The sequence below is a fragment of the Mustela nivalis genome (assembly GCF_964662115.1).
Source record: "Mustela nivalis genome assembly, chromosome: 7".
Taxonomy (NCBI): domain Eukaryota; kingdom Metazoa; phylum Chordata; class Mammalia; order Carnivora; family Mustelidae; genus Mustela; species Mustela nivalis.
Window position 1 is genome coordinate 45,985,174 of NC_139026.1, and position 12,314 is coordinate 45,997,487.

A 12,314-nucleotide genomic window follows, 5' to 3' on the forward strand; every position below is an offset into this window, starting at 1 on the left:
GAGTTTGATGTCCCTGGTTAGTGCTATCTGATCATTGTTACTGTGTTTTCTGCTGTGGCCAATGAAACAATGGGCAGCTTTTAAAACTAAGTATTTATCAAGACTTTTGACTCCTGGAATGAGATAGAGTGGTATAAACCTAGATTTTCAAGTTCTATTCAAGAACCTGAAGCCTCCTTAGAAATTCCTAGGGACAGGGTACAAGGAAAAGGAAGCCTCAGGGAAGTCACCCCAGCAGAGCATCCCTGACCCCCACCAAGGCACACTTAAAACACAGGACCAGAGCCCGTCTGATTTAACATAGAGGGGAACGGAGACCTTTTCTTTTTGAAATGGCTTAGTTGCAAAAATTCAAATTTAAAGCCTGTGTATAGAAATCATACAATTTAGCTTCATCGGATGTAATTAGAGATGGGGAGGTCTTGTCACTGGTCAGGGAGGCCTAGAGTTTGGGTGGTAACCTATGAGGTCAGGTCGGCTAGGTGCTTATCTGTCATACTATATCTCTTACTCCTTGTAGAGTCACGCACAACAACCCCTGAGATCATGATCGCTCTTCATTGAGTCCCTAATTGGTCAGGCACGGTCTCAGGCCGGAGAAACTGACTGACCATGAGCACAGGGGCTGGAAGAGCATGGTGTATACAGGGAACCACGAGCAGTTACTGAACCGGAGGATGGCTTGTGAACAGGGAAGGCAGAGACTGGAAACGGGGGGGACAGAGCCAGGGCCTAGAAGGTAGCAAGGAAACAATGCCATATCTTAATTTTCTCATAAGAGCTGGCTTTTATTGAGCAATTAATATACCAATGCCATGTCTTTGTTTTTGTTTTTGTCTTTTCTCATAAGAGCTGGCTTTTATTGAGCAATTACTATACCAGACACAGATTTTTAGGTGGCTGTGCCTGGTTCAACTCTATGACCCATCACAGTCCCCACAGGAAGTAGCTTCTCTTAATTTTCTCACTTTACAAATGTGGCACAGACACGGCAAGTAACTTGCTCAAGAAGCCACCCCTGATAAACAGAATCTGAATTCAGGCAGGCCAAGCTGCCATTCTAACCTGCTGGCTACTCAGCCCCAACTTCCACCTGACTTCTGCCCCTTAATTTTAGTGTGGACGCTATATTTAGTGTGTATTTGTGTTTCCGATCACACTGGCACCGGGAGATTTTTTAAAAGGACAGCATTTTAATTTTTAGTGGCTCTCAGAGTGTGGTCTGGGAAGCAGAAATTCCTTGGGAAATCCTTAAGAATTAATTTCTTTCTTTCTTTCTTTCTTTCTTTCTTTCTTTCTTTCTCTCTTTCTTTAAGATTTTATTTATTTATTTGACACAGAGAGAGAGAGATCATAAGGAGGCAGAGAAAAGGGCAGAGAGAGAGGGCGAAGCAGGCTCCCTGCTGAGAAGAGAGCCTGATGTGGGGCTCGATCCCAGGACCCTGAGACCACGACCTGAGCTGAAGGCAGAGGCTTTAACCCACTGAGCCACCCAGGCGCCCCAAGAATTGTTTTCTTTCTTGAAAAGCAATCCAAGTAAATCTTAAGACTTATGTAGATCTCACAGCACACTGGGCCCAAAGGAGCTGAAGAAAGAAGAAAAAAAAAAAAAAGTCTTCCTGAGTTGTGACATGTCTGTCCCTCTCTGCCCTGTAGAGCCAGACAAGATTCAAAACCTGCACTGCCGGCCTCAGAACTCCACGGCTATCGCCTGCTCTTGGATCCCTCCTGACTCTGACTTTGACGGGTATAGCATTGAATGTCGGAAAATGGACACTCAGGAAGTTGAGTTTTCCAGAAAGCTGGAGAAAGAGAAATCTCTCCTCAACATCATGATGCTTGTGCCCCACAAGAGGTACCTGGTGTCCATCAAGGTGCAGTCGGCCGGCATGACCAGCGAGGTGGTGGAAGACAGCACCATCACGATGATAGACCGTAAGTGTTTCTGGAGGTGATGCACGCAGCGAGCCCCCGGTTCTACCGGGCACGCAGCTCACCTTCCCAGGAGCCAGACCTGGGGTTGCTTGCAAAAGAGAATGGGAGAGCCTCCAGGCTCCGGAGACATTTTTCCTGTGTAGGTGAAGCATCCCGGCAGGAAATGATTTAAACAGTCTTCAAGTACTTTGATGTTTCAAGACAACACTTGGCCTGATAGAGCTAGAGGTATCACAGAGCTTTGGGGCAATTTGGTGGTACAGCGTCAGGAAATCCTCCCCTCTCGTTATGTTTAATGTGCCTCTGGCAAATCACTTCCTCTGCTTCCCTCCAGGAGAGGAGAAGGAGGTTTTTCTTATTGTAAATTTTAAACACACACACGCACACACACGCACACACACGCACACACACGCACACACACGCACACACACGCACACACCTATGTAGGGGAGTGGAGACCCTCGTGTCACTGATTGTCCTGACTCCCCTGGGTTCCTTCTTTATCCTTTTCAGGGCCCCCTCCTCCACCTCCGCACATTCGGGTGAATAAAAAGGATGTGCTGATTAGCAAATCTTCCATCAACTTCACTTTCAACTGCAGCTGGTTCAGCGACACCAACGGAGCTGTGAAGTACTTCACAGTGGTCGTGAGGGAGGCGGATGGTAAGTGATCACCGACTCCGCTTCATCAAAGGTCACCTGGATGCCGGCGATGTTCCCAAAACCTACTCAAACGCTCTTTCAGCAGCAAAGCCTGTGACTCACCGGATTTAACTACGAAATGGGTGAATGATAATAGTAGCAACCGCAGCCATAGCATAAATAGCCTCATGTAGGGATGCCGGGGCTCCTTGGAAGAGCCCTGGCTCCGCGGTGACCCCCAGAGCCGTCTCCACGGCTCACTCAGTGCTGATGGCTCCTTCTTGGCTCTGCCGTCGAGCAGCCCCATGTACTTCGCGTCTTCCCTGCCCCGATCTCCAACAGCCCAAGGAAGCACAGGCTCCAAACCACCCACCGATTCACAGAAAACACTCAAGAGCTAAACAGAGGGAAAAGATGATCCTGAAAGGCAGTCTTCCTTTCTCTACTGAATTTTCAACAGTGAATTTCATTTTCTCATCCACGAAATTATTCGCTGTCTACCTCATTCCTACAGGCCAGGCAGATACTAGGTAAGAGTTGTAACAACGTTGGGTACGACCTCAAATACGATTTCTTGGAGCTTCTTATGTTGGCGTTTGTGAAACCACCTAGAGGAGGGTCGTGTTTGCCACGGAGCCCTTGTGCCCGATTCCTCCAAAACGTGTGTGTCTGCGGCAGCATCGTGTATTTGACGTGCCTTAGATTTTCCAAAATTGTTTAAGGTGTTACACACCCCTGGTTCTTTTAACCTCTTTGTGGGCTGTGAGAAGCTTTAAACCCGACCAGTGCTGGAGCGGATCCTAGGCTACACAGGATTTTAGTGTCACGGGATAGCTAAGGGTCCGTGTGCTTTGACGTTTTATTTAATTGTACTGAAGTTGGTTATGCAAAATTAATTAAATGATATCAAGGGTCAGGGGTGCATCCCAGATGTCCCTACATCTCACAAATAGGTATATTTACTTATATCTACAGATAAGGATTTAAGAGAGAAACCTGCGAACTATGCAGAGATTGTTAGATTTGATGAGGATGCAGTGGAGATAATGGTTTCCTACATGAATGTAAGGCAGTGATCAAAAGGAAGCCACACCCAAGCAGGCAGCCTTGTGTTCTGCAGCCTTGTGGGTTTCAGTTATTGATGTTCCGTGGAGATGAGCTGTGCTCCCCTGGCTATCTAAGATAACAGTCCGTCTCCTATAAATGTAAATCATAGCATATATGTTCATCCCAAAGGCAACATTCCATTTCATTTACTGTCAACAAGGTAATATTTCCAAGACCCACTCATTTTGAACAAATTTTATTAAACAAGAGTCCAGAATGCGATGAACCCCCGCAAAACCACTTCTCGAAGTGCATGGCTAATGGTGTCCTATCTCCATAATATTTATCTTCCTAATTATGCCTTCCTCCAGCCAACATCAAAACGAGTTTATGGTGCCAAAACACACAGCAAGCTGGGTGGACGGGGCGAGTTCTGGGAAGCGTGCTGCAGGAGGGGCCAAATTCGAGCCAGGATTAAAGTGTACTCAAGATAACAGAGAGCTGTGCACTGAGCTGTGATCGGACAGGGTGTGGCACAGGGAGCGTGCCTGTGGGTGACTGCTCTGGCCTTGAACTTGATTTTTCTTATCTCTTCCCTATTTCCTAGGTCATGAGGATTTCCTTATTAGCTCAGCTACAATGGTCATTGGCAAGGCAGAGATCTTATTGAGTGGGTTGACTCTCCCAGCGGGGAGTGGCCAACTTTCGGGAGGTCTGAAACATCTGCAGCTACAATGGTCATTGGCAAGGCAGAGATCTTATTGAGTGGGTTGACTCTCCCAGCGGGGAGTGGCCAACTTTCGGGAGGTCTACCATCTGATGCAATGAGTTAACTACCCAAGCCCACATGTTTTATTTCCTAGAAATATCATGGTGTGTGTCTGTGTCTATATATAAATCCACGTGCGTGTGTATTAAATGTTGTATATACACACTCTTTTTAATTTTTACTTTAGAAGAAGTGGATTAAAATTAATTTCATTAGGAGACTTTCACAGCATCCTTCAAGATCAAAGTGTTTGCCCTTTGGAGCTGACCGGAGATGGTGGGAGAGGGGAGGCAGACTTAGAAGCCTAGGGAGAGATCCCTCAGGTCACGAGGAAGCCAGCAGCTCACCGTGGGTTTTCTCCCCGCAGGCAGTGATGAGTTGAAGCCAGAACAGCAGCACCCTCTGCCCTCCTACCTAGAATACAGACACAACGCCTCCATTCGGATGTATCAGACCGATTACTTTGCCAGCAAGTGTGCGGAAAGTCCCGACAGCAACTCCAAGAGTTTTAACATTAAGCTGGGAGCAGAGATGGAGAGCCTGGGTGGAAAATGCGATCCCAACCAGCAAAAGTTCTGCGACGGGCCACTGAAGCCACGCACTGCCTACAGGTTAGACATACTACCTTCATTTTGCAAGAAGGGACAAGATGCAGGAGAGGGGGCTCAGCTGTCTGGGCATCTGATGCATCCGAGCTCTGACAGATTACTAACCAGCATTACCACAGTGCTGTGCATGTTCCTGGGTAGTTTATAAAGTCTGAGTTCCTGCCTCCATTCATGGGTGATGTGTAAAGAAGGCCGTTGGCGTTGTGCAAAAGCTCCAATCCATTATACGAAGATCGTTCTTTCTCTTCACACTTCTTTAGCACAAATCAAACAATTTATTTACTATGTTAATACTGTAAAAGTGTCCAAACAGAAAGATTGAGTTTAGGGAGACCCAAGAAAGATGAAGTTTCATCTTTTACTTTTAGTGAGGGCTGACATTACACTTACTTATTTATCTTCTAAGGCACCGAAAGATGAAAGCGCTCTTTGGTCCAGGCAGAACTCTCAAAGGAAAGGGCCCTGCATGTATGGGCGTACCATTTCCTCCTGCTAGGCAGACAGAAGAGAAGGAGCAGCTGTTTGGTTTGGCCCCAGAGAGCATTACTGCAGCCAATGGGCCCTTCCAGTCATTGGAATTCGCAGTGCCGTTGGCCTGCACTGTGCTCCCCGAAAGCAAGTATAAGCAGAGGTACACAGCATCCCCAACCAGAGTCCTCAAGAAAAAGAGACTCTTGGCAGCCATCTTGGATATAAGCTATAAGCATCCAAGATCAGTCTTGGGTGTTGGCAGAGCTGACATCTGGTTGGCATGGTGGTCCATCAGATTCGCTATGGCCAGTGTCTACTCCGGTTAGTCGGTGCCCAGGGCTTGTTGACTCTAACGTATTTTGAATATCAGCCCTGAATCTCAGTAAAGACTTTCCTGCAGGCTCCAAATGGAGACGTGATATGATATCACACGTGAGAGTATTCTTAGCCCCTCCCTGGAATCAACATGGGCAGGCTGAGAGTTTTCCTAAACCAGAGGACTCATCTTGGGCAAGAACTCAAGCTATACCTCTGCCCCGGGCTCACCACAGAAATGCTGTTGCCACCCCAGCCAAGGTCGGCATCTCCAGAGTAAACAAACGCAAACTTATTAATGATGTTCACTTCAAGAAGAGAGCATATGAGCCTCCCTGAAGGAGGGGAGAGCTCAGACAGAGCAAAGGAGAAATATGAAAGAGATCAGAATGAGGGAATCTCTCAGTTTCTGCAAGAATCAAGAGATGCCTCAGTTCCTTGGTCACACTGGCTCAAGGAAATTTGAACAGAAGTCTCCCAAGGGCTCTATTCAGTTTGTGAGTTGTCCAGTGGAGGCTGATTTCTGTTTGTTTGCTCTGAGAAAGAAGGAGAGAAGATGACTCATTGTTCCATTTAAGAGAAGGACCATGAGAAGCTGTAGGTGGCCCTGCGCCCTTCTCTCCCCAGCACACTCCTTCCCATCCCTAACAGCTGCCCAGGCCTGAGTGATCTCCCATGGAGCCCGGGTGCTGCCACTTAGCCGTGTGACCTCGGAAATGGCATTCCAATTCCCAAGCCCTCTCTTCTCTCATCTGTGAGACAACACAGGGTCTTCTAGGTTCAAGTCTTCCAGTGGTCCCCATTGACTTCCAAGAGTAAGTGAAGATTCCAGAGCAGGGCACAGAAAGCGCCCTCCCCCCCCCCCACCACCCATCTGCCTCCTGCCTGCTGCTCCTGCTTTGCCTCCCGCCATCTGCGGAAAGTACACCCTGCCTTTTGCTAGCCCTCACTTGGAGTTCCTTTAAATATGACAGGCCTCTCTTAGACCTCTGAGCCCCCACATGTTCTTTTCACTCTGTTTGGTACACCCTCCACTCCTTTGACTGGCTGGTGCGTCCCCTCCTACAGTTCAGAAGCACCCCCAGCCCTCATCAGGCCCCACATTTGCCCCCCCTCCCCCCAGCAACCCATCAGCCCATCAGCCTGCACTGGGCAGGTGGCCCAGGCTCCCGTTCCGCGGCAGCACTCAGACCTTCCATCCCTCCAGTCCACCACTCAACAGCATCGTATAGCTCTTTGTTTAGTCACCGGCACTCTTCACCAGACTACCAGAGCTCACAGTCTATTAGAGGAGACAAAGCAATGTGGCAAGTACCTGGCCCCCAAGAGATGCTCATTCAGTGTTTGTGAACAAATAAGGGAACGAGCTAAGACGCACTATGAACAGTTACACATTCTTATTACACCTTAATCAACTCATTTGCTTTCTAGAACACAACTTTCCGGTATTTCTCCACATTTGGTTCAGTCCCGTGAAAAGCATGCTGGGCAAATAATGCTTGATAGCCTTTCAAAGTCGAGGGAACTACAGGCTAAGTGGTCTCCTGTGGGGCCACCGACCCCTAGCTTAGTGCAGCCAGAATTCTGCCTCTCAAGATGGTGCCCGCCACAGTGACCCTCAATGCTGTCAGGCATCTTTTTTTCTGAAGAGAATAGGTAGACAGGAGAGAACATGGGGAGGGAGTGGGGGAGGGCGGGCAGGGGGAAGGGGGTGGGGGAGTGGGGTGGGGGTGGGGGAGGGGAATAGGATTGAAAAGAAATGGGAAATGCTGGGTTTAGCTGCATTGCAAATTTATTATGTCAACGAATGTAATGTCTTCCCATTTGTTACTGGGTTCCTATTACGTGGGTGCATAATTAACGTCATTCCATATGGGAAGAGAAAGGGCAGATCATAATGGGTGGGAGGCAGTTTAGAGGTTAGCAAAGAAAGTGCTGATCTGGTTTTGTTTCTATTCTAGATAGAATAGCAATGTGACCCCAAGCGGGTAGTCAGCTTCTCTTGAGCTCATTTTCCCCAAATGAAGGAAATTGAACCACATGATCTCTGACTTTGTGCTATAGGTTTCTGATTCTGAACCCATATAAAGTTGAAATCATTACTGTCATACATCTGTTTATTAAAGTAATCACACACACACACTGAGAAGGTATCTGTAAAATATAGGCAGAAATGTTGAAGGACACGAGGGTAAACAAATGCCATTAAGGTTCAAAAGGCTTCTTGAAGGAGGTAACATTTTAGCTGAGCACTAAAAAGTAAGGAAGGATTTGAAAATATGGAGAGAGGGACAAAAGGAGATTCCAGGTGGAGGGAAGAATGGGAGTCCAAGTGCAGAGGAGGAAGACACAGACTGTTCAGAGAAGAGCAAGTAGTCTAGTCTCAAATTGTGGGGAGAGCAGGAAAGGAGGTAGCAGGGAAGACAAGCCCAGGAAGATAGGGGGATCTGGAAGATCTGGGACAGGATCGGGAGGGGGGCTACATGCTGAGATAGGGAAGTGGTGATGGTGTCCCTTTTTGGAAAAGGGTTAAGAGCAGAGTTCCTATTAATCCCATTAAGTTTAAGGAACTCTGCTAGATCATTATCTCCTTTCTGGAGATACTAAGTCATTATCTTCTCCACTTGGTCGTTATCTCCTTTCTGGGTTCCTAAAGGTCATTATTCATCTGGATCCACTTGGTGTTTTGGGTTTTGCACCTAGAATTTCAGAGCAGAACATGGCAAGGTTGTTACATCCAAGGCTTTTAATTTACAAATGAAGAAACAGAGGCATAAAAAACTTTAGGGACCATTCATCTACTCAGGAACAGAGTGCTAGCTAGACCTCAGACCCTCTGCTTCCCAGCGTGGGACCTTTTTCCCATGCCTCCCACAGAAGTCAGAGCTGTTAAACTAAAACTAAGCCGAGAGGAAATAAGAGAAAGAAATCTGGATAAAGATTCAGAAAATACAGAGTTTGGTTTTCTTGCACCAGCTTTTTCTCTGATCTTGAGCAAGACACGGAATCTCTCCAAGCTTCAGGTTCCAAATCTCTGAAGTTATATCCTAAGCTCCCTTGTTACAGGGGAGATGTTGGAGATGCTCAAGTGGGACCATGTTCGTGAAAGTCCTTCCACACTTACAAATCATTACACCAATATAAGAAACGCTTTCCAGCAAAGAGACTCGTTTCAGTTTCCAAAAGTACAATGCATTAGCAGCCCACACCAACTCCTCACCTTCCCACTGAACATAAGCTGACTGCTTCTTACCCTTCAGGGACAGCTCACGATACTTCCACCAACAGCCTGGTATTCCTGGAAGTACAACTTCTGACTGGAAAGTAGCTTTTAGAGATGGAAATTATAGATGTGGCTGATCAATATCGTCCTGCTCATTTCATAAGACGGCAGTTGGACGTGGGCATGAGTTGGAAGGAAAGGTTCGCCCCAGCCTGATACAATTTTGGCATTCTTATGGGTCATGCCCAGAAACTTCTGGGTTGAACAAGTCTAGATTTTTTTTTTAAAAAAAGGAAAAAGTGACTTCTGTTCACTTTCCTAGGATTTAAATTAACACTGGGGAAGTTTCCCCATATAAATCAAGTCTGATAGTCTCAGCAAACCTGTTTGAAAAGAGAAAGAACTCAAGAGCTGGCCTGAGCCTGTCTTTTTTTTTTTTTTTTTTTTTTTCTTCTCTGAAGCAGTCTTTTACTTAGTGCAGGAATGCTCTCCTACAGCTTCTGTGAGAGCTGCTTCTCCCTCAGCCTCTGCTTAAATACCCTCAGTGACTGGGAGCTCACTACCTAATGCCGCAGCTTATTCTCTAGATGTTACAATGACTTTATGTTCCCAAACTACACCTCTCTGTGACCTTTCAGCCTATTGGGCTTCACTCTACCTTCAAGAAGAAAAATAATGAGGTCTGTTTCCTCTTCTGCATGGAAATTCCTTAAATCTGAAGTCAGACCTCATGTTCCACTAAATCTTTTCTGTCGTCATCCTGTTTAATGATCTCAAATCAAAATGATTTCAAATTTGAGATCAAATGATCTCAAACTCTTCCTAAGATATGTCCCCAGAAACCGAGGGCAGGCCCCCGGTATGGCCTGACTCACCCAGCAAATATGAGATCAAGGTTCTCAGACAGGGAAAATAGACTTTTCATCCAGGCTGAGGTTACACATTTATTTTTTGCAGCTGTATCTTGCTGGCATTTCAAATCTCGGGCCAGCTAATCTCCATTCGGACATGTGGATGGCCCCCTCAGCAGCTCTCCTTGTCCAGGTGACTGGAAGAGCTCCAAATGTCTGCTGGAAAGTTCTAAATCAATGTCTCACTGTCACTCTAAACCCAGCACAGGCCAAGCAGAGCTCTTCCTTTGCCCCTGGTTAGCTCCCGATCTCCATCAGTGATGCCATTATTCTCTCAAATGGCCTGAGCTCAAATTTTATGCCCATCCTGAATTCCTCCCTTCTCCTCTTCAGGATGGGCCCCCTCTAGTCCTTCCTGTCAATACTAGCCCACTGTGGTTCCCTCTGCTGGAACATGGACATGGCTGCCTCCCTCACTTTCCTCTGATTTCTTATTTAGGAGCCCGCCCCGACCATGCTGAATGGGGCAGTTCCCCACGCCCATGCCCACTGCTATCCATTTCTCTTACTCTGCTCTTTTCTTTTTCTGCTACATATTACCATCTGGCATATTAAAGTTGTGTAAATGTTATCTGACTTCTAATTCCAGAGAATGTAGCCTCTGGGATGGTAGGGACTTTGCTGTGTCCCTTGCAGCATCCTCTGATCCTAGAACAGGGACCAGCACATAGTAGGCGCTCAGTAAACATTGGATGAACAAATGAATAAATGAATGAATGAACCTGGATAGATCTGATTCCATAATTCTTGTCCTGCCTAGCACACATATGGACCAGGTGCCCACCCTATGGCTCCTGGAACCCATCTTCTGGTCAGCTTTACTGTGGTCGGCCACTTGCACTTAAATAAATCGGTTTTCCTTTCAGAATCAGCATTCGGGCTTTTACGCAGCTGTTTGATGAGGACCTGAAGGAATTCACAAAGCCGCTCTATTCTGACACATTTTTCTCTTTGCCTATCACCACTGAGTCAGGTAAGGCTAGCCTCCCCATCTACCTGCCTAGTCTCCAACTGCCATGTCACTTACAAGGGCCTCCAGTGGAGATCTGGTGACGTGGCTGATGGCAAGGGGAACATGCATTTTTCACTTGGAATTTAATCTTTGTGGGATCATGGATGACATGGAGTCAAGAAATTGCTCCTACTTCTAAAGGAGAATGAGCTAAGCGGCCATTAATCTTGAAAAGAAGATAGAAGTATCAGATTTTTTTTTAATTAAAAATGAAGTTTTAAAAAATAATGGGTGAAAAACATTCAAACTGGGAGCTTTGCACAGGCCAAAATGTAAATACAAAAGGCTTTCAGTCATAGGTGGGAATGCATGAATCCACAAACATAGAAATGCATGGGAAAAAAAGACTAGAAGAAGAAACACTGAAGTATTCACAATGAGGGGGGCCTGGCTGGCTCAGCCAATGGAACGTAGGACTCTCAATCTCAGGGTCCTGAGCTCAACCCATGCTGGGTGTAGAGCCTACTGGAAAAAGGGATTAACAATGATTGTCTCCAAGTAGTGGGATTATAGGTGATAATTTTTTTTTTTTTTGCATATTACACGTAGCTTTTACACCATAAAAAAATGTTAACTTAAAAGCCTTTACATAAATTTACAAAAGAAACTTCTCTAGCCTGAGGAATAGCAGTAGCTAATATTTACTACATGAAATAGTTTATCCAGTGAAGACATGAAATACTTTATCCGATCTTCACTCTAACCTTCTGAGGTAGAGACTATCACCATCCCCCGTTTGAAAGGGGAAGACCTGGGACACCAAGAGGTTTAAGTAACTTGCCCAGGAGAGTAGAGCTGAATTCTGGCATTTTCTGCTGGAACTCTTAACCTCTGTACAGCTTTGCCTCAGAATACTCCCCTCACACTGAGAATAGCGTCATGTGTCAGCACATTGTTCCTTGACCAGCATCGGTCCCAGCCTTTCCCAAGAGACAGGGTTCTACAATGCTTGGTCTCAGGAAGTTCTTCTTCATAGCTAAAACAGTCTCTCATGCTGCATGACAAAAGATGACTCAGCCTCACAAACACTCCCATCTATTTATGCCAAATATAGGGATAATCTCCCACTTTTCAAACCAAAAAGGGATCAGAACACAGTTAAGAGGATTTAGATGTGTTGGCTTATAATTTAATGTTAAGCAGGGGCATTGTAAACACAATTCTGTCCTATTTTGAAAACAACAAAAATTGCCTGCCGTTCAGCAAAAGCAGGTAGTAAATATATACCCAAAAAAGAATATTAACCATGTTAAAAGAAAAATGATCATGGTGATTTAATGAGGCTTGAAAAGCAACACTGAATAAACAAATCCAAGGGCTTAAAGTGCAAGTTCAACAATGGGCTACTCCATAGACCTAAATGTAAGAACTAAACAATACA

The 12,314-nt window shown here is 45.9% G+C and overlaps 1 protein-coding gene across 2 annotated transcripts in view; it reads left to right on the plus strand.

Moving 5' to 3' along the window:
- PTPRB (protein tyrosine phosphatase receptor type B) overlaps positions 1–12,314 on the plus strand; it is a 112,200-nt gene that overhangs the window by 80,002 nt on the left and 19,884 nt on the right. For both annotated transcript variants that reach the window (XM_082742858.1, XM_082742859.1), the window contains 4 exons: positions 1,657–1,935; positions 2,449–2,598; positions 4,761–5,004; positions 10,788–10,894. In XM_082742858.1, the coding sequence (XP_082598984.1) occupies positions 1,657–1,935; positions 2,449–2,598; positions 4,761–5,004; positions 10,788–10,894 (780 nt within the window). The remainder of the gene's footprint in view (positions 1–1,656; positions 1,936–2,448; positions 2,599–4,760; positions 5,005–10,787; positions 10,895–12,314) is intronic.